Source organism: Cryptomeria japonica, chromosome 6 (assembly GCF_030272615.1).
Source record: "Cryptomeria japonica chromosome 6, Sugi_1.0, whole genome shotgun sequence".
In the NCBI taxonomy this organism is placed as follows: Eukaryota; Viridiplantae; Streptophyta; class Pinopsida; order Cupressales; family Cupressaceae; genus Cryptomeria; species Cryptomeria japonica.
Genome location: NC_081410.1, coordinates 217,576,106 through 217,601,143, shown reverse-complemented (window position 1 = coordinate 217,601,143; position 25,038 = coordinate 217,576,106). Strand labels below are relative to the sequence as shown.

The window sequence follows — 25,038 nt, the reverse complement described above, 5'->3', positions numbered from 1 at the left end:
CTAGCAAATATGGTGATTGTGTGCAGCCAAATTATCTGGGGTGCAGCAAGCAATCCTGACATACAAGGTCTAGTTTGAGAATGAATATAATACAATAAAGTTCTGCCATTTTTAATGCTCAAGTCTCATGTAATATCGCGCATTCTGTTGTGCTGTTATGTTCATAGTTTTCACAAATGACCTAACCTAGCGTACTTCCTGTGAACACTCGTATGCCAATGCACAGAATAGATTATCGCAAAAGTGTTGGCCATGGTCTAAACGTGTTTGGCAAAAGTTAAGCAGATGTTTGTTTTGTCCCACAAGACAAATCAAAATGTCAACAACATTATATAAATGGCATCATAAAAACCACGACCATTAAAGCATGGCTGAAATGGTACTCGATCACTATGACATCATTGTGAATAAATATGTGATGGTGTTATAAGATCCTAAAACTTGATGGGAAGGAAGAACGTGTATGATATGGCACATAACCAATCTATCACCATAGTGGACATAGTAGGAACTGTGCGGTTCATGATCCCATTGCTGTAATAACTGTGGATGCACTTGTCATCAGGTGAAAGGATGCAATGTGAGGCTGGGGCATTTGCACGGATAGTGCATATTTTCTGACCCCTCAATTTATAAAGACTAATGTAAAACAGTGACAACTCACAGGACCCCTTAGTCATTATAGATTGAGATATATTAGAAGTTCTGTTATGAAGAGTTAAATATTATCCATCACTTTAATGGATGCCCCTTTTCTAAATAAGTGAAGGCCATCATAATTGTTCAATACCTTGAGACTTTAAAAGAACATTTTTCCATCATGCTTAGCCTCCATTTTGGCTTTAAATATTGTGTTTATGCTGTGAGAGATCCAAAATGGAGTGTTATTTTCTAACTAACTATCAATCAGGTTTTTGAGATCACCATATTGATTACTAGAATAACATAACAATCCTTTGAAGTTGTGATAATTAGGATTAATAAATGCAGGTGAGTAGCTGGGCCACAATTTACTGCTACATACTTTAAAGTTGTGACAGGCAGTAATAAATGCAGGTGTGTAGCTGGGCCACAATTTCCTACTACATAATAGGAGACAGGGCTGCAATGTCCAAATTTCAAATAAACAGGTTATTCACTTGAAATTAGTTCCAAACCTACCTTTATTTTCGATAATTTTAAATGTGGTCATTGCATGGCTCATCCTTTATTGACCTTTATTTTTCGTCAATTTTAAATGTGGCCATTGCTCGGCCTCGTCCCTTGTTTGAAATCAATTATTGGTGCTCACTTTGTGAACCAGCATTCCGTACCAATCAGACTTCACCCTACTAAATGGTTATATTTCACAATATGATGATTTATTGCAAGATTAATTTGAGCATTTTCTAGAACTGATGTCGAGAATTATATGGTTTTGCCAGCTACAAACATTCTTGAGATTAATGCGAGTCTTTTCCATTATTTGGTATTTGTTTTCTTTTAAGAAATAATATTTCTGAGTATGGGTAAAGTAATGCAAATTTGCAGTCAACATAAACAAATAAAACAAAACCCTTAAATTTGATCAATCGATTATTCAGCCCCCAACAAAATGGGAAAAGGCATTTCATGAAACAGAATTTCATTAGGTGACTACTAGATGTATTCTGAGTGAACACAATGATCCATCAAAATTGCTATTGCACATTCCCCATTTATTACAAGATGTATTTGCTACAATCCGTGGCAATCTCCAATTAATATTAAGCTTTTGAAGTAAGACTCATCTGCTATCGGGCTATCATAATTGAATCATGACCGTGAAGTCAGAAACATCGTCGCATCCCAGGACACACGAATGTCTTGGGCTTAAAAGAACAGAATTGCACAGTACTCACTGTTTTTCTTAAGTTCCAAAAACATGTCTGTATACTGGTGCCTTCAACTTCTGCAACACATTACCCCAAGGCTTCTCTACAATAACAATAGAATGATCAGACAAATGTCCCAAAAAGTGTACAGGATACCTAAAGGGTATAATTACAAAGTTTCTGTCCGCAAATATTGCTGATTTGTGTTTTAGCTTGCCGCTCTTTGGCTTTCCATTTCCATTGGCAAACTCATTTTCTAATTTGTCCAATTTCTGAAATGTCTGAAATGCCAGACCATTCTTTGAATCATTGTCATCCTGCCTTACAGGCTTACCAAAATCTATCAAACACATTGCCCTGCACATTTCAATTTCCAGACAAATGCCAAAAAATTAAACAACATAACTGGACATGTCAGAATGATTTTAAATAAATCTAAGGATCAACTTCAAGGGGAAAACATCATACTTTGAGCTGTGGACAATCACCGAAGTTGCCTTCGAAGAGGGTGGAAACGACAGACCAATTACTTCCCCTGGAAACTCTAAAAAACGCTTTGGTAGGCCAGAAGTATAATGTTTTGACCACTCCCCTAATTGTTTTGCATCAACATCCAACACGTACACATGATTTGAAGATGTTGTGACTACAAAAACATTTCTACTGCTTGGATGAAACCCTGCTGCCGTCACAGCACATCCATCCAATCTCGAAATATACCAATGTTGCCTGCAAAACAACGTATGCACAAAAAGCCCTTATACCAAACTTGATTTCTTGTTGAAGCATTGCTAGAAAATAGCTGTCAACTAAACATATTTAAAGTTTGACTCCTACTAAACATCTAATGCACATGGCCCTCTATGCCCTTTAGACACAGAATGGATGGCAACATTAATGACAACCAATTAGATAAGAGGGGCAGAACAATAACAGCAAAGAAGAAAAGTTAGATGCAACACAAGTTCTGCATAAGATGTTAAATCGGAAGTTCACATACCTAAGAATCTCCAAGTTGAAAATATATATATCCCCGTAACAATTTACAGCAGCCAACCATTGCCCATCACCACTAGTATACAACTTTGTTATAGGTGACCTTGACATTTCCTGCTCCATGTTATAATTTGTGAAGGGATCAAATGTGTGCAATAATTCCAAGCTATCAACATCCACAACCTGTGACAAGCCATGAATGAAAATATAAATGTTAATATACATAACATCATTACTTTTTCTTTTATTTGCAACAGAAGACCCAATATTTATAAAGAATTAAATTATGCCTTTCTTGCTCATACTCAAAACTTGCTCTAGACCATTTTTCCCATATTAGATAACTCAAGGTTCTACATTTCAATATTATTTCCCTTCTACAGGGAAATCATGGTGAAGTCATTCAATGTTATTTCAAAAGGAGTGTACAACTCACATGTATCTTTCTATCATTGCTTGCAATTATAAACCGTGTGGAATCAGTACTAAACACCATACTCTGGGCAGGTGACAAACACTGTGGTAGGCGCTTCTTCTTTAATCTCCAACCATCTCCACTACCTTCAGAGCCCTCCAATGAATCAGACTTTAATTTATACAGACTGGGTTTAATACGATCAGAAAAGGCAATCAAATGCCCCGATTCAGACATTGCACTACAAACAATATGCTGAGAATGTTTGCATTTTAATCTGGCCATTAACTTTGGGGGCCTACCCTTCACAAGAGAGTTTACCCGAGCATTATTTCCATTTTGATTCCTTGCATCTTTATGTGAACTATGGTTATGATAACTGGAATCATCTTCAGAATCAGAACCCCTTTTTCTCTTGCCAAGCTCAAAATCTGTATCTATGTTGGTCTGTGATACATCCAACCAGCTCAAGTATTGCGTCATCATGATAGGTCCTTTGCCAATCTTTGGTTTATAGACCATCTGCACAAATACTCGCTGAGGAGCTGGACATATATCATGTGGATTAAAATCAAGGAACAAATTGGCAGGATATGCAAAAAGCTTTGCATCATCACCCCCTGAAATCAACATTGGAACTCCTGGAACAGCCCATTTATGATAATCCAACCCTGATGGCCTGCGATCATCCCTTTCCTTATTACTTGGCTCACCACGAAACTCACCTATAAAACATTACACAAAAGGTTACATGAATCTCACCTTGACAACTCTCCAAGTAAAATATCACCATTCAAAAAACAAGATGCCGAGGATCAAGAACTTATTGAAGACAAAATTAAAATGTACATACCCTTTTCAAATATCAAAGGTGACGCTACAGTCAATGCCCTTACATCATGTGTGTGAACCCGTTTGCTACCAGCAAAAACCCAACTATCACGAGTAACAGCAGCTAAATTCTCAACTCTGTTATTGTGAGATTTGATATTTCCAGGCACAAATTTATAATGTATTACCTGCAAAACAAATCAAATCAATGCCCAAACAAAATGAAGAACATTATTATCTTCTTGAAAATTCAGAAGCACCATAACAAGCTTGGGTTGTAGAAAATATTAACTCAACATAAAACACAGAAGACATATATAAGGCAAAGAACATTTGCATTCAAAGGATAGGCACAAAAATCTTCCAGGTCAAAGCTAAGTAAGACTGAAACTACAACAAAACCTGCAAAGTATCTAGTGTTCAATGAAGTCTCGACAATGTGGGAACAGGTTTTGTAGATGGCAAAGTTTTTCTTATAATTACTTATTTAATTTAATTTCAGATATTCAACGTTAATATTCCCTTTAATTGAATGTTCATCATTTTTCACTTTATGTCCAATTCCAAAATTATAGCTTAAGGTATCTTTTGGATGACCTAATAAATTATTATTTTATTATTCCCCTGCAAGTCCCCCAAACTCACTTCAGCCTACAAGGAATAAAAACAGGCTTTGAGTCTTCTGATTCTATTTAGTTTAAAAAGAGAACATTATAATAACCATTATTTTTTAACTGGAAATCCAGTTTTTACCCCATTTGAAGCATAGGAGAGCTCACCCTTAGCTAGAAAAAAAAATTGATTTGACTTCAAAAAAAACAGAAATGAATGAGGGTACAAGTATCTCAAAATGCCTTGTTCAATAAGAGAAAAGAGCAATACCACCTTTTGAAAATGACTTAGTATGAAAGAATTTGGATGCATACAGCAAAGCGAATAATTGCCTCGTTGCCAATATTCATTCTCGTAACCGAGTAATATACACTGGTATAGCTTATCTGACAAAATGATACATTGAACTAAAACAATAAGAGTTTTGTCTCAAGCTTTATGTCGCAAGCTTCATTTTGGTGATTCTCAGGACAGATCAGAGCCCACAATCACATCCAGAGTTCTTGAGAAATTAAGATTTGACCTTTAGTTTGTACAATTTGGTTTGCATCCATCCCTCTTAACTTTAGGAAACAGTATACTTTCCAAGACAATATTGAGCAAAATGACCAGTGGCTTTGAGTCCAGAAGGCATTAAAAACAATAGATCGACTGTAAAATTGTCCAAATCAAAGCAGTCATATGAAATGACAAAAAATTGGCCCTAGACACATAAAGCCCAAAACTGTACGAATCCTATTACAGTACTCTAATTTCTTCTATATTTTTAATAATCCTGTTATTTCTTTATGTCATTGTATTCAAAAGAAAGATCAAAGAAAATCATTTGGGCATTTGTATTGTGCAGCCTAGCACATTTTATACATCAAAAAGAATCATGTACAAGAACTGTACCTGCGTATCCAATCATGCCACACTTTCAAAATTGTTTTTTAATTTTTAAAAGAATCAAACAAAAAAAGATTATAGTGATCAAGGGAAGACAAGGGGTACCTCCCGTACCCAACCATATCCACGACTTAATGAGACCCCTGTTCCCCCTCATATTACTAAAGTTCTATTAAAGCTTCAAATTTTATTCTTTAAAGGTCCATATGAAGGTCTTTATAAGCCTTTATAAGGCCTCCTTAAGTGATCCCCACCTTTCCTAAAGCTCAGCAATTTTATAAATAAAAAAAAATCTTGCATGCGAGACTCTTGCCTGTATGTAGAGTCATGTCAAATAATTTCAATTGTTTTTTTAATTTGAAAAAAAGAAATCAAACAAAAAACTTTTAACACTCTCAGCTTAGCATTGTACATAGTATGGGGGGAGGTAAGGTACCCCCTCCCATACCCTGCCATGCCTCTAAATATTACCCAAACCCTCATATTGATAAATTTTATTAAAACTTTATATTTTTTAATTTTTTTTCTTGTAAGGTTCACATAAAGCTCTTTTTTCTCAAAGTGAACCCCACTTTTTCTAAGCCCATGGTCACATGCATATATAAGCATTATTAGCCCCAAGTCCTGTGCCCAGCCCCCTGCACAGACAGACCCCTTTCTGTCAGGCTTTTGTGTTTGGATGCCCAGCTTCAAAGGCATGTATCCTATGTTACCCTGAGTTTCCGGGTCGGGAAGGGAAGGAGACGACGGGACAAGTTTCCAGGACAGCAATTTTTTTGCCAATTTCGGGGACGGTGTGGGGACAGCAAAGGGGATGTGTTGATTTTAAGTAATCAAATTAGCAATATAGAATGGAAAAACAGAATGCAAAGTAAATCATACACATAACACACATGTACCCTAGGAAAACCTCCCTCTTGGAGGAAAAACCCAGCAACCAAATATCCAGATTAGGCAATAACCAGTTGAGTTTACAATGAGCTTCAACACATGAAGCTGTCAGCAAATATGCACAGAACCCTAGGGCAGATAGCAATCATAAACTTATCTGCAATACAACTATTGCTGTGGCAAGGAGGATGGCAAATTGAGGTTGCTGTCTACAAGATTGATCTGCTGTCACAAGGATGATGTTTCGCTGACCTCAGATGATGTTCGTTGCCCCCTTTAGACCAGTTCGCAGTTCTTCAAGGGAATTCGCTGTGCCTTGATAAGGTTCGCTGTCCTCTAAATGTAATTCACTAACCTCTGAGTATAATTTGCTGATCACAGAGAAGATGGGAATTTTATTTCCTGAAAAATGTGTATATGAATAATGATTGATGCCTTGTATTTATAGGCGACTTAGCCCTTTAACTTTCCCAAGTCGGCTTGCAAGAATATTATGCCAAGAGTTTTACACGTTACAATTATATAGGTCAAGGTCTAATTACAAGCTACATATTTGATAGGTCTTGCCCCATAACAATTACATAATACATAAGTTGAACGCCCTAATAGGGCCTGCCCTATTATTATAAGTTACAATGGGGCCCAGCCCGAATATATGAATAACTTAAACTAGAATCCGATCTTAGCTACGTATTTCAACACTCCCTCTTAGCTAGAGAGGATTCTATGAATAATCAAGTCACATAGAGGCTACCACCATGGCTACTCCCATGGATTAAACACATGATACATTCACCATAGCTACTCCCAGAGGGTGAACGAACCCATCATGGACTTTCTTCCATGATACCCACCATACCTACTCGCAGAGGGTGGGACCACCATGCCTACTCGCAGAGGGTGGAATTTCTTCAATGATACCCACCATACCTACTCGCAAAGGGTGGGTCCACCATGCCTACTCACAGAGGGTGGAACGAGGGCTCTAACCTCAAACTTCTCCCAGAGAAGAATGCAACACCATCATGCCTAATTGCAGAGGGTGGCTCCACCATACCTACTCGCAGAGGGTGGAATGAGGGCTTTCACCTCAAACTTCTCCCATAGAAGAATGCATTAACCAAAGAATGTGGCTTCCTCTGAAGCTGAAAGAAACAGGCTCCCTCTGAGCCTAACAAGCTCCCTCTGAAGCTAAAATGTCAAGCTCCCTCTAAAGCTGAAACATCACGCTCCTTATGAATGTTATAGCCTTCTTTTTCCAAGAAAACATCTTCAGCCACCAACTTAGTCTCATGGCAGCAAGCTGCATCTCCATTCTTCAGCCTGCGTGACTTTCGCACAGGATGTATCAAGCTCATCCACCCTAGAATGCAATCTCCGTCCTAAAAGCATTCGAAGGGAAATATTAATGCTGGAATCATACATGGTTCGCTATAGCATGAATTAATAACTATATGAAGAAATTCATGAACATTATTCAACCATGGAAAATACTTATCTCTTTATAGGTTGGTCCACCAACGTTCTTCCTACTCGCTCAGTATTGGAATTTCCAACCATACTGAAGCATCTAGTGATGATGGTTGCGTGGCCTTCGGCCTTCGCCATCACACATAGCCTATCTTCAGCGACAATCATATTTAAACTCAGGGATCGCTCAGACCTGAGAAGCTTTCCAGAGATCATAGAGTTCAGTTCCACGAATCACTAAGAAGGGTAAACCTGAAGGCCATCAGCCCTAGAGGAAGGACTCTCAAGGAACTCTATGAGGCTCGTCATATTTCGCTCCATATCAACTTTTGGCAGGTCGGGCATATGTGCAACCACCTTGAAGCCAACATCTTTAGCCAAGCAAAAGACAATCAATTACTGCAGCTACAATGTGACCTCTGAAGTTGTCATGGGCAACATACTCATACGTGCTCTAAGACAGACTCTCCTTTCACCATCTTGATGTGAACTTGCATGCTCCATCCAACCTATCTTCAACCTTGAGACTGTGCATCATCTTGAAGGAGTGATAAGAGCAGAAAGAAGATAAATAATTACAGTCAATCTGATTACACCTAATTCGAACCAAGCTCTGATACCATGTTGATTTTAAGTAATCAGATTAGCAATATAGAATGGAAAATCAGAATGCAAAGTAAATCATACACATAACACACATGTACCCTGGGAAAACCTCCCTCTTGGAGGAAAACAATGAGCTTCAACACATGAAGCTGTCAGCAAATATGCACAGAACCCTAGGGCAGATAGCAATCATAAACTTTAAAACAATACAACTGTTGTTGTGGCAAGGAGGATGGCAGATTGAGGTTGCTGTCTACAAGATTGATCTGCTGTCACAAGAATGATGTTTCCTTGACCCTCAGATGATGTTCGCTGCCCCCTTTAGACCAGTTCGTAGTTGAGATACTTTCTATTTTTACCAGTGCCAGTGGGTTGGACATGGGACGGACTATGTTTTGGCAGTCTCCAGTTTAGATTGCAGGCAATTCTGATAAGTACTTGGAGAGATATTAATATTTAATTATTTTTATTAAATATTAAATGGGCGAACTTTAATGTTTAATTGTTTTAAAAGTCACTTTAAGTCATAACTTAATTGAGGATCTATCTCTCGTCAAATGGGGCCAGTTTTATATTAAATGGGAAAGTGATTTATTTTTGACACTTCAATAGTCAAAAATTAAATATTAAAAGTTAAACATCATTTAATGCCAAAATCGCACCCTTCTTGGGAATCACGCCAAACCCTAAGTGGAGAGGATTAAAGATGATTTTAGGTCTTCTTTTTATTATGCTAAGTTTTGATATTTTGTTTGGAGCTCTGAGAGGAGTTTTGGCCAAGGGTTTCAACAGAAGATTCTTCTGCAGTGATCAGAGGTATCAATACAGGAAAACGTGGGATTCTTGTACAACAGCATTAGAGGCTGTGAAATATCAGTTGATCTTGCTCTTACAGTTGGTTTCATTCAGGGACAAAGTTTGTGCTTATTAGTCAGAGACGCACCATTGTTTACCAGTATTTTGTTGCAGCAGCAAACAGGGAAACAGAGATACCCAAAGGAGATATTTATTGATGGCTGTACGGCTGCCTGGGGAGTAGCGCCAATCACCTAAGGGGCTGCGATTTGCATGTTGGAGGGATCCAAAAAAATAAATAAAATAAGGAGAAGGTGTGCCTAGCCTGGAGTCATCCATTGAGCTACCATGCAAGCTGTTTGGGTCAGTCTGGAGTGAGTTATAGCATGCTGTCATAATGGACTGTGTATGACCAGCAAGGAAGAAATAAGGGTTTCCAAAAATTCTTGGTATTTTTTCGATTCCAATCTTTTATTGTCTGTTTATGTATTGAGGGTTAATAAATGTAATAAGGGTTTGATCAGTTTATTACTGAATTAGAATTGATTTCTAGCGTTTCCCTATAGTTGCTTTTTTGAGCTTGTAATGGTTAAAGTATACTTGATGTTCAAAAATTTGCATAGAACAAACTTAAAAACGCAACAGGTTCAACTAAACTTCAATTGTCAGAGTTGAGGGCCTTTTGAGGTTCTTACAAAAAACCCCACAACCAAAGATCTAGATTAGCCAATAACCAATTGAGTTTACAATGAGCTTCAACACATGACGCTGTCAGCAAATATGCACAGAACCCTAGGGCAGATAGCAATCATAAACTTATCTGCAATACAACTGTTGCTGTGGCAAGGAGGATGGCAGATTGAGGTTGTTGTCTACAAGATTGATCTACTATCACAAGAATGATGTTTCCTTGATCCTCAGATGATGTTCGCTGCCCCCTTTAGACCAGTTCGCAGTCCTTCAAGGGAGTTTGTTGTGCCTTGATAAGGTTCGCTGTCCTCTAAATGTACTTCGCTAACCTCTGAGTATAATTCGCTGATCACAGAGAAGATAGGGATTGTATTTCCTGAAAAATGTGTATAAGAATAATGATTGATGCCTTGTATTTATAGGCAACTTAGCCCTTTAACTTTCCCAAGTCGGCTTGCAAGAATATTATGCCAAGAGTTTTACACATTACAATTATATAGGTCAAGGTCTAATTACAAGCTACATATTTGATAGGTCTTGCCCCTTAACAATTACATAATACAAAAGTTGAACGCCCAAATAGGGCCTGCCCTATTATTATAAGCTACAATGGGGCCCAGCCCAATTACATGAATAGCTTAAACTAAAATCCGATCGTAGCTACATATTTCAACAGGATGGCTATATAAAATATAAGAAAAATTTAAAATATATAGGGAAATTTTAAATGTTCATATGAAAAATAGATAAAGCGTGTATATATACATCATATTCATATGAAAAGATGGATAAAGCAGGTATATGTACATTGTAGAACCTTAACATACCACATTTGTGTTCAGAATTCATTGTCAATACTCAATATGCAATCATAATTCAGAATTCATTGTCAATATGCCAACACACTTGTTTGCATGTAGTTCATTGTTTCTTTTTGGTTGGAGGATATTTTTATTAGAATAATTAATTCTTTTATTAGTCAGTTACCTTCTTTTGTGGTTCTATTAATAGTCATTTAGTTAGTCATTAGTCAACTATTGCTTCTTTTATAAGAAAGCATAGTTTGCTTTTTAGTTTTAACTTTTTGAGCTTTATTTAGCTTTTGGCTTCTTTATTTTTCACTTAAACGACTAGTTCTTAATTTAAAACATCGTCTTGTAAACTCCTTATATACGGTTGTATATCGTTGAATAATTAATCTGATTATTTTGAGCAATCAATTTTTCATGGTCTCAAAACATGGATAAATTTTTTGGAGAATTTATAATTCTAGAAAAAAATTTACAGTGATTATTTTTAGTGAAATTTTTCCAAAGTTTTTTTCTTGGGCGAAATTTTTAGGGTTTGCTGAAGAAAAAAAATTGTTTTTTTCAGATTGTGATTTTTTTCGTGCAGTGTTCGTGGGCAAAGTTTTTTTTTGAAAAATCGTTTCAGGGTTTTTTGTTTCACAATTCAGGGTTTGGCCGTCGCAATTTACATGATTTTCGCGTTTTCTAAGTATTTTCGTGTTATTTTTGCGTCCTTTATCGGTGGGGGGTGATGCTTTTTTTCTTCCGCGATTTCATTTTTCGACGGATATTTGTATTGATAGTCTTCCATTACTATTATGACCTACAACCGCTTCTTTATGCACTACAAAGTTTTGTGTGTTTGTGAAATTCATTACCAGGTTGTTATTCATATTTCCGAGTGCTTTTGGCTATGATTCAGACCTGCTGACCTTTCATATCAGTGAAAAGTCCAATATTGCAGACTTACAACCACTTTTTTATGCACTACCACGTTCTTAGTGTTTGTGAAATTTATAACCAGTCTGCTGCTCATTATTTCTAAGTGCTTTTGGAAGTGATTCAAACATGTTTACCTGTCATATTAGTGAAAATTCAGTTTTACAGACCTATAATAAAATTAAAAAATGTTTTTTTTGAGCATTTGAGTCTTTGTTTTTTTTTTAATGTGCTGGGAAAAGGAGGATGGCTAGCCATCCCCAGGACGGTTAAGGGGCGTTACAAACGTCACCAACCATATTGGGGACAGGGGGACTTCCCCTTTGAGAATCATAGTCGTCCCCGAGTTTCCGGGACGTTTCTCTCAGATATTGAAATTTGGGGGATGGGGGACGTCCCCTAGCCGTCCCCTAGCCCCCAAAACGTCCCCGGTACAAGGATGGGGGATTTTAGCCTGGGAATGAGTCCCCAAGTAACGTAGCTGATGTATCTTTACCATACATAGTTTATTTCAAGCAAATGTTTTTGAAATACATCAATTTTACTTCTACTTCAAAATGGTATAACAAATTTCTGCTCATGAATCCTATATTTTTTCAACAATCAGTTTTCTTAGAGACCTTGAAGAGCAATGCCAATTTTTTAAACTTCTAAACTTCATATCTTTCATAAATGGACTCTGATTTAAGTTTTTTATTTCCAAGCAATATGCATTAGTGTTAACTATTTATTTAATTCAACCATTTTATTGTACTTTCAGCTTTCTGGTTCTCATTGGTGTTTTGTAAGACTGAAAAATCAGCTTCAATAATGTAATCGCACTATTCATAGTGTCAAACATTGAGCTATTTTAAAGCGGTGTCAATGCAAGAGCAATCAATTATAAAGAGTGATCTCATGTACTTGTCTTGAAAGGGCTTACAAGTGGGTATATGAAGTTAAAAAAAATGGTGGGGTTATCATATCACTAACTCCCTCTCCTTCACATTTCTGCATCCTAAAAAAGACTTCTCCTGTTGTCTCTAAAAGATCATGGCATCTTAAAAATCTTCTGTTGTCCCATATGAATGATCTCATGTGGGATTGTCCATCTTCAACAAGATTATTCTCAAAAGCTTTCCAAATCATGCAGTATACAATTTGCTTATTGTCAAAAGAAAAATGATGATGAACAAAATTGCTTTCAAAAGCAAATTGATGAAATAAAACAGCTTCTTCAGCAAACATCACTTTAGTCTGCCAAATTATTCTGCATAATATTCATTGAATTCTGTTCAACAAGATCACATGTCATCTTTATCACTGGTATGTCTACTCATCCAACATACATCTATTGTTTGTTAAATCTTGTAAGCAAGAGCAATATCCTTACAACACCATTGCAGGTATATCTCCTCTCTTTGATTACAACTCCTATGGAGTTAAATCTTGTCATAAATATTATGAGAATGCATTCTGACCCTCAAGTTTTCCTGTGCCTCAAGATGCTACCATTTTGAGTCATCATAATTCACATTTTTTCAATTCTTATACATGGTTATTGTACCCACAACTTACATAGTGCTTAATCTCATCAATCTGTTTCAGACACTATTCAATATTGACTTTGAGACACATGAGCAACTTCCATAGCCATATATCCTAATTCCTTCCTATACTCCACCACTTGAGAGGGAATTCAAGAACCTGATAGCTCAAAGTTGTCTTTTATTGCAGAGGCACATGCTATAGCACTCACCATGTGACATTTTGCATCACAATTCTCTCTTCAATATGGACGAATACATGGACCTTATCTTGCAAGGACTTTAGGATTTATTCCATCTTTCCTTCCCTTTTAAAGTAGTTTTTTCCTGAGTTTTTTTCTTCTGTTCTTTTGAGACAAAGCACATTGTATGTGAATGCATAACGTGGGTCTACATTTGTTGCGATCATTGTTCATTTCTCCTAACAAGCACTTATGGAGGGTTGTTGGTATGATATTTAAAGGACGGGTGTTGGTGTAATATTCATACTTTACCTTCAATATGTTTCTATCCTAAGTGTGATTTTAAATCTAATCAATAAATTTACTTTCAACATTAAGAATATTTAATTATCCTCACCTTGTTAGCTAAAAATGTACAGGTGTTAATGTAATACTCATATTTCATCTTCAATATGTTTATATCCAAGTATGATTTTGCATCTAATTAATAAATTTAATTTGAATATTAAGAATATTTAATTATCCCCACCTTGGTAGCTAATAATAACATGCATACACCTTGACTTGAACACAAGTGCCACCACTGCCTCCTCAGTCCTTAATTGATGCTAGTTATGTGCCATCTCTGTTCAATCAATGCCACCTCTGTCTTAGTAAAATTCAGTTAATTGATCCACTAATTGGCGGTTCAATTATTGAACTCTTATTTGGACTAGATTAACTGATCCACTAATTGCCAGTTAAATTCATGACCTCTAGACATGTCATCTGCTTGACTCATGCATCCAAAAGACCTATCTATATGTACTTCATCCATTCATTTGATGGTTACTCTGGTTGATTTTGTTTATCCATTTCCTCTATTTTGCAACAGCATTTTTATTTGCATACCAAAACCCTCGTTAACATTGTTTTATTTTGATATTGTAATTTTCTTTATTTAACTATATCCAGGCTTGTGTGATTGGATTCTCACCAGACCTTATACAGGTCATTGTACAAATTCCAACTGCATTTACAAGTACTATTAAAAAATGTCTAGGAATAGCTGCAATAATCCAACAGCATCTACAAGTAATGCTGAAAATGTCTACAAATTTCACAGTTATGTCACAGTGCAAACATAGCTTCAAAATTTTAATTGTATGTAGTTATGTCACAGTGATGTTGCTCAGCATCTTCTGTAAGATACAAATGTCAATTGCTTTAAGACCATCAAATTCGACATTTTTTTCCATCATGTTGTCTCAACCTTGCATTACCAAGGACATTACCACTCGGCTGATAATGGGAGAATAATAAAGCTGTCAAATCTGTTATTAAAAAGTCAAACTAATTCAGGGCACCATACTATGACACCAGAAACATTATTGCTTGAACTAATTCAGGGCACCATACTATGACTCAAGAAATGGACTGGAGTGGAGGTGGGAGAGCACCAGGGTGTAAAATGACACATTCACACTTCTCTTAATGGATACCCCCCAAAACCGAAAACCAAAGCAAACTAAAGCTAAAGCCAACCTAAAACTAAACACACACCAAGACGCAGGAAAGCACGCAACATCTAAACTAAGGCAAACCAAACCGGGAACCTAAACTTACTATTTACAAAGGTAGACTTCTAGGGATTCATGATTGAAAATAGTGTTTAAGGAATTGTCCATTGACAGGCAATGGGACATCCTCTCCCATTAATACCTTAAGCTTGAAGGCATTCTCCCCCAAAATCTCTGAAATCTGATAAAGACCTTTCCAAAGTTTATCAAACTTATCATGTTCTCCTTTCTTCTCATGGGCTTTATTCCAGTACAGCACAAGATTGGACACCCTAAAGGCTTTGATCCTTGCTTGTCTATCAAACCACCTTTTCACACTCCTTGGTGCTTAGCGAAGTTCTCCAACGTTGTGTCTCTCTTTTCTTCCAAATTCATAAGTTGTGTCAAACAGGCTTGTACTCTGTTTTCCCCTTCCATGTATTCTTGCATGAATGACAAAGTTGGGATTTTTCATTGCACTGGAAAGACAGGTTCTTGTCCATAAACTAGAAAGTAAGGGGAAGTCATGTTGACGTGTTTTTAATGACCACGTCTGACACAGAATAAAGTCACCAACAGTCACCTTATTCCCTCTTGATCAAGATTAATCCGTATGCTAGGATTGCTTAAAGTTCAAACGGCTAATTCCAAGGTTCCTTCGGTGCGTGGACGTGACTCAGTTGTTTGATGGGTTTGCTGATAACCCAAGGGGGCCTTACGTATGTTGAAGAAACTTATGCAAGCTCAATGATTTTTTGTACGGATGATTTGCGATGAAAGCTCTAGTTTCGGATCTTTTGGATTTTGAATTATGCGGAAAATAAATAGGAACAGGGCAGAGAAAAAACTAGACTAAAAGTGATCTAATTTTATGAACAAGGAGACGGGATAACTTGCACAAAATCCAACCACGCTTCGCTTTGCTAGCAATGCACAACTACACGAAGGCGGTGCAATCTTCAGAGGGTGTGTTAAAGATTTTCAAATCATCAAGAGAAACCATCAAATCGAACAATCTCTTTTGATAATCGAAGTTAAACATACACATATAACGGAGGCTCAGGCTAACTTTGCACAGTATGCAACAATCAACTGCACACCAAAAGTATGAGCATGAATTTTGCAACAAGCGATCCTATCAGATCCAATTCGTCTAACAACATGAAAACAAATCTAATCTATGAAAAGAATGAGACCATGCGAGCTCCGAAACAACACAAGAACACACCACCAATTGAACAATGTATTAAGTGTTTGCTTCAAAAAACTCTTAGCAACAATCTCTGACGATAGTCTCTCCTCCTTTACAAATGAGGGGGTCACCTCTTTATATAAGCCTCAGGCCATGATTACATGCAAACCCTAATTAGGGTTTTCCCTAAAAGATTCTCCACTCAAGATGCAACAAGGTGGGAATCTCAAATCAATAACCCATCATGCCCATATACAATTAATTCAAAAGTACCCAAAATAGCATCCATTGCGCATTAAATGCACCACCTCCTTCAAATTCGCCCACAATGCATTGAACATTCATCCATGCAAAAATCACCCCATTATGTCATAAATGATCCATCATTTCCACATGCGGCGACTGCATGCAAAAGGAATCTGCCATAAATTCAACATGCAATGACCGAGTCGCCATTTAGTCAAATATTCCGGTAATGAATGCGCCACTCTACTGCCACGTGTTCAATAGATCCTCGCCATGCAAGTGGACCCCGCCATCCTATATCCGCTCCTTCACATCTGGAATTGTTGGAGAGGGAAAATTCGATTCAGGAAGAATTTTCTTTAAGTCTCTTCAACTTTCCTTGCTCAGAGAAGGTTTTTCATCAATTCTACACATTTCCTATTTTTTTAGGAAAATTTCCAAATTAGGGTTCCACGGTCCAGGAGAGAGAAAATTCTCCTACAAATCCAAATCTGTAAAAAGTTTTGAAATTTGGATGTGATTTGATGCCCGAGAATGGATTTTTAAACACTTTTCCTAGGGGAAATTTCTCGTTTAGTTCATCCCTGATTCCTTCCTTGCCTTAGAAATTTTATCTTCAATTCATCCTTGGATGTGATTTCTTGTTGTGGAGGAATTCTCCTTTGGAAAGAAATTTGTTCTTTACCTTGAGGAAGGAAATTCTTCATACCTTAGCCAATTTTCATGATTTCCAAGAACTATGTCCTAAAGGAAGAAATTTCAAACACTTAGTCAATTTTTCACCTTTCCTGGAATTTCTTCTTCTTGGGTGCAATTCTTCCTCGATGAAGGAATTCATCTCTTTGTGCACTGTCCATGAGAAGATCATTTTAGCGCACTCCTGTGTTCCTAGGCGGCATTTTGCACTTGGTGGGGAATTCTTTCAATTCCATGGATTCCTTGCATCCCTCTATCTAGCGCTCCTTCTCTCACTTGGGCGCCAAAATGCCTTGGTCAAGGACTCTTGCAATTTGCATGTTTCACCATGCACTCTTCATTCTTGGGTGGAGTTTTCTTGGGCGCTAAAATGCCTTGGTCAAGGACTCTATTCCTCCTTGACCCCCTTGGATTTCGTGCCTTGGGCAAAATTTCAACTTTTAGCTTGGGCGGAATTTTCTCTCTGTGGAGGATTCATGAAATTTATCCATCTATCCTTGCTTGACCCATTTTGGCGCCCAACTGCATCCTTGGGCGGAATTTTCACTCTGTGGAGGATTCATGAAATTTGTCCATCCATCCTTGCCTGACCCATTTTGGCGCCCAACTGCATCCTTGGGCGGAATTTTCACTCTGCCATGGATTCATGAAATTTTCCACTTATCCTTGCCTCTTCCATTTTGGCACCCAACTACATCCTTGGGCGGAATTTTCACTCTGCCATGGATTCATGGAATTTTCCACTTATCCTTGCCTCTTCCATTTTCGCGCCCAACTGCATCCTTGGGCGGAATTTTCACTCTGCCATGGATTCATGGAATTTCCACTTATCCTTGCCTCTTCCATTTTGGCGCCCACCTGCATCCATGGGCGGAATTTTCACTCTGCCATGGATTCATGGAATTTTCCACTTATCCTTGCCTCCTCCATTTTGGCGCCCAACCACTTCCTTGGGCGGAATTCTTCATGCTTGGAGGATTTTGATGCTTTTCACAAGTTCCAGGCTCTTCGTCAGGATATATATATGAAATATAACATTTAAGTATAAGTGGCATCTTCAATGTCTTATACTTTAAGTTATATTTCATATATATTGTCAGGATGTTTGAGAGTGGTTTCAAGTCCATAGGAATCATAATGCAAATTCTGGATTTTGGAAGATTTTTCATGTTTCCGGACTTGGTCAAATTTCAAGCCATTTTCAGATCAGGATGACATTGGTGGATTGATGTGAATTTCTGGACTTGGATGATTTTGCATGCTTTCCTCTTCTGGAATAGGAGTTCCAAACAACCATTTTTTGATCCAACTTGTCTGCCTTCTTACTCTTCCGGATTTAGAAATGGTCTTTAGGAACGTTCAGTCTTCAGCGTCTTCAGAGATATTCAGCTTTCAGTGTTTTCCTGTGAAGATCCTGCCAAAAATAGATTTTCCCAAATAGTAAGTGTTTCAAAATGTCAAGGTTTGGGCAAAATAGGTTAGAAAAGCACTTACTAAAAATAGAAACTTACTAAAAAAGAACTTACTAAAAATAGTAAGTTTGATTTTTGGCCAAATGATGACATTCTGGGACTCAGTAAAATCCCTAAAAATAGGAACTTTCTAAAAATAGAAAGTTGCTCTGTTCTGGCTCAAATTTCACTGGGAGGTTCCTTGAGGGGTCCTGATTCCAATCGTATGTTCACTTTTTCCAAAGCCCTAACAGAAACCCCTAAAATCTAGGACAAAAGGCAAAAACCCTAAAAAAGGACAAAACGGGCCCTAGACTTCACCAAACTCACTCAAACGAAAAAGCAGATTTAATCAATATGACCCTCGAACACCTACAAAGCAGAGAGACTAATGAGACAGCTGCAAAAAGACCCCAAAACAAAGCAAAAAGACCGAAAGGGCCTAAAAAGTAGGGGGTCTCCATTTGCAATGGGGCGATGTGTGAAAACATCACAACAAGTCCTTAATGAATTCTTGGTTTAGGTTCGAACTGTCCAAAGAGTGAATCTTAGCTGGGTGTGCCAATCCTTCAGGTTCCTTTCTAACAGTTTCTTGATTACGCTCAGCAGGTTCTTGTTTGTAGATTCCACTAAACCATTGCCTTGTGGGTAGTAGTTCGATGAAAAATTGAGTGTTATTCCATATTCAAAGGCGCAATTGGAAAATCTCAAGGATGTGAAAGTTGGACCATTGGCACAAACCAAAGCATGAGGACATCCAAACCTGCTTATGATATTTTCTTCCACAAATTTAATTACAACCTCTGGCTCAACCATCACTTGATTGTATCTTGGATATCCATCTAGGAATGACATCATCTGAGATCCATTGACAATTTGTAATACCTCATCCAGTGATGGTAGTGGATAATTATCCTTCTCTGATGCTCTAATACGATTCCTGAAGTCTACACATTATCTAATTTCACCGTTCTTCTTTCGTACCGGAACCAAGTTGGCGACCCACGTCAAATGTCTTACTCGAAAGATGATCTTTGCTGAGAGAACCTTCTTCACTTCTTGATATATTAGTGGTTCCAAAAGTGGATTGACTGGCCTTTGTTGTTGACTAAATGGTTTGCTCCCCTGCTTCAAAGGTATTGTGTGTGTGATGATGAAAGTATCATATGTCTTGAGATCTTCATAGCTCCATGCAATAACACCAGGGAAGTCTCTCATGTTCTTCAAAATACCCTCCTTTTCTTGTGGAGTGCACGCTTTGCCTATGAATACATTCTTGATTTGTTCTTCATTGCCTAAGTTGACGATCTCACATGCATTTCCTTCCACATTATCACTCTTGATTGCTTGCAACTTATTTGGGTCAAAAATTCTTTCCAATTCTATCATACCCTTTGCAATAGTGTTTGTTTTCAAATTTAGGATACCTTCTAGATCAAACTCGGTACCTTCTATATCTTCCTCATCAATGATTTGAGTCAAGAAGACATCTATATTGGTCAAAAAGTCCAATATATGTTTATTGTCTTCAAATACTTGAAAATTTATGACATTATCTGGAACTGAAGGCACTGGGGTTAGCTCTACTGTGAACTTCTTTAATCCTTCCATGGCAAGTGGAGCCAATGAGCTGGTAGCTTGAGCAAGGGAATTAGCTACTTGATTCTAATGTTTGTATACTAATTTGATATTGAGAGCATCAAAGCTCTCAATGAGATCCCACACTCGATTGTGGTATCTTGTTAGCCTCTTGTCATGACACACATTGTTTCTTTATTTGCCTTATGACAATTTCTGAATCTCAAAACACATGTAAAGATCTTTGCTTTCTTCTTGATAGCGAGCAGCAACCCATGAATCAATGACTCAATATTCAACAACATTATTTGTATAGGGAAATTGCAATCTGTGGGAAGCCAAATATGCTTCTCTTGAGCAACTGATTAACTCAAAGCCAGCTCCTGATCCTTGTTTTGATTTTGATCCATCAACTCTGAGAGTCCATGCTTGATCTTCATCTTTTTTTTCTTCTTCTTTTGGTGAAGTTAGGTTTTCATTGTTGCTCTCCTTTGAGGAGTTGGATGCAATGTCTTCTTCAGATGAACTGTCAATCTCTGGAATTTCAATCTCTGGAATTGCTACAGCTTCAAGAATTTTCTTGTAAACCTATTCCAAGGCAATCTTGCACATGGCGCATGAAAGTTCGGAATGGAAGGCATTATGTATCCTGCACCAATTTGGTAATAGTAGATCTTGGATACAAGCCGAACATCCAAACTCAATTCCTTGTTAAATGTTCTTGTGGACAATTTTCCTGTAATTTTCAAACATTCCATCACTATCTGAGTCATGGTCACTTTCAATAATAGCCTCAGTTGACTCTGTGATCTCTTGTGCATTACCTCCTTCACCAGGTCCTTGTAGCATTAGGACTTCTTCAACTTTGGGCTTGCATGTTCCCAGGGCTATCTCAAGGAATTAAATTTCATTGTTCTCGCCATATTTTGTTAACATCAACTATAGTTTGGGAGTACTGTCAAACTTAATCTGGTTGGGAACTCCTCTCCATGGTAGCCACATGTGATAAAAATTTGTTGAAACATAACCATTCAATTTGCGTGACCAATCTCTACTTAAGAGCATGTCGTAGGTATCAAGAATCTCTACTAATGATATATAAATGAAGTTTTGAACTCTTGGGTCTACTAACAACTGCATGTGGCTATTATTGAGTTCTCCTACTACTGGAACTTTTGTCGTGTCTAATTGTGTCACTTTCTCCGTAGTAGGTGTAGGAGTTATACCTAGCTTTTGGCATATGGCTAAGGGCATAACATTGCTTGAGGCTCGTGAATCATATAAACAATTATGTAGAAGTTTTCCAAAAATTCTTATTGAGAGTAGGAATGGAGCTGGCTCATCCTTTCCTTGACATAAAACTGAGGATTTATCTTTCTGCTCTTGTTGACTTGTTTAACTTGTGTCAACATTGTTGCTTCCTTTTGAACTCTCGCCTTCAACAATGTTTTGTTGCTTTAATACTTTTCTTTTGGTTGGATCTCTTTTGGTGGTAGTCTCTTTTCTTTGAACAATCTCATTCGAAGTAGGCTTTTCTTCTACTTTCAGGGTCCCCGAGGTCCTCTTGTTATCTCTTTCGAGCAACGTCTTTCCTTCTAACATATCTTCTTTCTTTGGTAAGGATGAATTCTAGACCGTACATTCGTCGCTATCTAGTTGTTGCTCTTTATTTACTTCTTCTTGAATCACATTTATGTTGGCTTGAGGACCATTGGTTGTTCCTCTTGAAGTATTGGAAGTATTCTGACTATTCGGTCTAGCTGTTGTGGAATCACTCAAGTTGTTGATCAATGTTTCCCTAATTTCAGGTACCTTCATCAACTCAAATAGTGACAAGCTGATTTTGACCTTCTTGACCTCCTCTAGCACATACAAACTTAGTTTCTTTAATTCATCCCTGGGAGGAGAGGGGATGTTCGTTTGTTTGTATTTTGATGCATCTTGCGGATAGCTTGGAACATTGTTGGCATTTGAATCTGGCGAGGTAGACAAATTGTTCGAAGGAATGGACATTGTCAATGGATCTTGATTTCTATAATTCCTCTAATATACTTTTGTTCCTTGGTTTCTTGATGATTGTTGTAATGTACGCACTTCTTTTATGCCTTCAACTAGGACATTGTTGTTCAAAGGTGGAAAGACATTCTAATTCTTCAACACGTCCGTTTGTAGAAGCAAGTGGAAATGGAGAGCCTGGTAGCACCATTGGAGCCTTTGGGTATTCATCCTCTGAGTATGTTGAAGTAGGCTTGTAGCTTTCAACAACTAATGCTTGACCATATCGCGTTGTAGGAACTATTTCATAGCCTGTTGTTGGAGGATTTTCAGGTGCCTGTGTGTTGCGCATTTCTTGTTGAAATATGTCAGCAGCTATCTTGAATTCAGGACATTGGAGTTCTGAATGCTGATTTGTATTATGTAATTTGCACCAACTAGACAATGCTGCTTCTGCCAAGAATACTCTATTTTGCCGGACGATTTTCTTCGTTTTGTGAGCTAAGTGGGTTATCCAGCTGTGAAACTACATTTCCATTACTAGGGGTTATATTCCATGTTCTTCTTTGATATCCTTGATTGTTACTCTTGGATCCTTGATTGTTACTTCCTTGATGATTCTGATTATTTCCTTGGTAGTTCTGATTACTTCCTTGAAAGCTTTGATTACTCCTTTGCATGCTCTGCAATTGATTATTTTGATTTCTCAAGTATGTTACCTCGGTTGAAAACTTCTTGACTTGTTCAATTAATTCTTTCATCTCAAAATTTTCTTCCTGTGTTCATGTGGATGTTGATGCACTTTGCAAGTAGATTGGATGCGCTGGTGGAGCTTGAGAAAGTGCAACTCCAGGGTGAAGTACCAATTGGTTGGATGTTTGCATGCTAGGATATGTTGCTTGCGGAATTGCATTCAGGACTGGAGTTTGATGCATCAAGGCCTGAATTATAGCTTGAATTTGGTTTGGTGCCGCAGTAGGTCCTATGTGAAGTAATGGTCCAGTGATGTTTTGCCCCATGTTCTTGCTTACTTCAATAGCTTTTGTACATGCTGCATTCAAATCATTTGGTACGGGGAAAGCTCTTACAAACATAGAAGTCAAATGATCCAAAGCCCCATAGTAAATTTCTCTTGCATCCACGATGAGATATGGAGTTCGCAGTGTAAGCTCTATGGAACCGACTGTTAAAAGAAGTGATAGGCTCATGTTCTCTCCTTTTAATCTCCACAAATTGTCTATACAGCTCAACAAGAGTTGTTGGAATGCCAAACTTGGAAATAAATGCGTCCTTCATCGCATCCCATGTTCTAATTGATCTTGTAGGTAGGTGAATTAACCAAAAGTATGCCTCCTCTCCTAGAGAGTATGGAAAGAGTCTACAAGCTACATCTCCATATTCAATTTGCCTATTGCGTAGGAGGTCTTCAAATATCTTGATGTGATCTTCTGTTGTCCGGTTGAAACCATTTGCATAAACTTAGGACAGAAATTTTCCGAATTTTTCGGCATTTCATGATATACTGCAAATTCCACGGGAGATGGATTGTTGACCAGCCACGTAGCTCCATTGAGCACATGAAGGGGAGGAGGAGGGGGAAGTGCTTGTTGAGACATCTTACTTCCTACTCCTTGTGAACTCGATTGGGTGGTTAACTAAGAGCTTGCTTGTGATGTCGATTGGGAGCCTAATGAAGTACAATGGGAACTTGTCAAAGTAGAACTTGCTTGACTTACTGATTGTGTGACTACTTGAATACTCGTTTGAATTGCAACTTGAACTTGCTCCTGGAGTGACGAAGTTTGAGATGAATTGGTCTAATCAGATGAACTAATTTGATCTTGTATTCTCAATACAAGTTCCCTTGATGCTTCTCCTTTCTTCGCGCGTTTTGATCTTGAAGTGAACTGTGATTCAGTTAACTCCTCCTCTGCTGGGGTTGATCTCAATATCCTTTGATGCTTCTCGGGTGAGAAAGATCCTATGCGCTCCAGCGTGAAGTGATTGTCGCTTCGAACTCACTATGGGTTTTGTTGATTGAAAAGGCTCTTGCGGCAGCTCTTCCAACTCTTTCAGCCTTTGCTTCTCGGTCTAACAAAATTCGGATTCTTGTGTACTCTTCTTCACTTCTCCTGACTCTCCAAGCTAGGTCATTCAATCCTAAAAGGATGTTTTCTTGCACGTTGCCTAATTCCAAGTCTGGTCGTACTACTTCGTCCAGCCCTCTATGTGGTAATACCATTGATAATTATGCCTCCTTCAATTTAGCTTGTTCTTGAATGACTTATCTGGGAGCCACTTGACCTTGCAATCTTTGGGCAACCAAATCTCTTTCAATTTGAGCTTCAATTATGTTTGTTATTTCCTCTTCTTCGCCCAACACAAAAGTGACTCCAATGTATTGTGGTGCACTTGTTTTCGCTTCCCAAGCTAGGTTGTTTAAACTAGCTATGATATCTCTTTCGTCTCCTAAGCCTGGTTGTCTGAATTCATCTTGTCTAGTTGGTTCACCTCTTCTAGCAGGAGCAGGTAGCACCATTATGATTCATATTCAATACATCAACTTTTGATCTGATTTCAATTTCTTCTTTGTTGATTGGTATTCGATGGATTCTCAATGTTTCTTGCTCTAGGAATGACGATGACTGTAGGCAAATTTCCTAGTTGTTCTTCTTTATCAATTACGGCTCTCAATTGTCGGAATTCAGCATGACTTCTTTGGTTTCTCCAAGCAAGAGTGTTCAACTGTGAGATGGTATCTTCTTGTTCACATAAAATGAGATATTATTCAAGCAATACCATTTTGCATCATGATTTACAAGAAATCTTTTCACTTTAGCGAGGCGGGCCCTCCTAGCGC

At 37.8% G+C, this 25,038-nt stretch overlaps 1 protein-coding gene across 1 annotated transcript in view; it reads right to left on the bottom strand.

The window, feature by feature from the left end:
- Window positions 1–1,544: 1,544 nt before the first annotated feature.
- LOC131071424 (WD repeat-containing protein PCN) overlaps window positions 1,545–25,038 on the bottom strand; it is a 64,646-nt gene continuing 41,152 nt past the window's right edge. The window contains exons 7-11 of the mRNA XM_058007248.2: window positions 4,118–4,283; window positions 3,286–3,989; window positions 2,854–3,032; window positions 2,322–2,582; window positions 1,545–2,210 (exon numbers count right to left, since the gene is read on the bottom strand). Coding sequence (XP_057863231.2) covers window positions 1,889–2,210; window positions 2,322–2,582; window positions 2,854–3,032; window positions 3,286–3,989; window positions 4,118–4,283 — 1,632 coding nt within the window. The 3' untranslated portion in view covers window positions 1,545–1,888. The remainder of the gene's footprint in view (window positions 2,211–2,321; window positions 2,583–2,853; window positions 3,033–3,285; window positions 3,990–4,117; window positions 4,284–25,038) is intronic.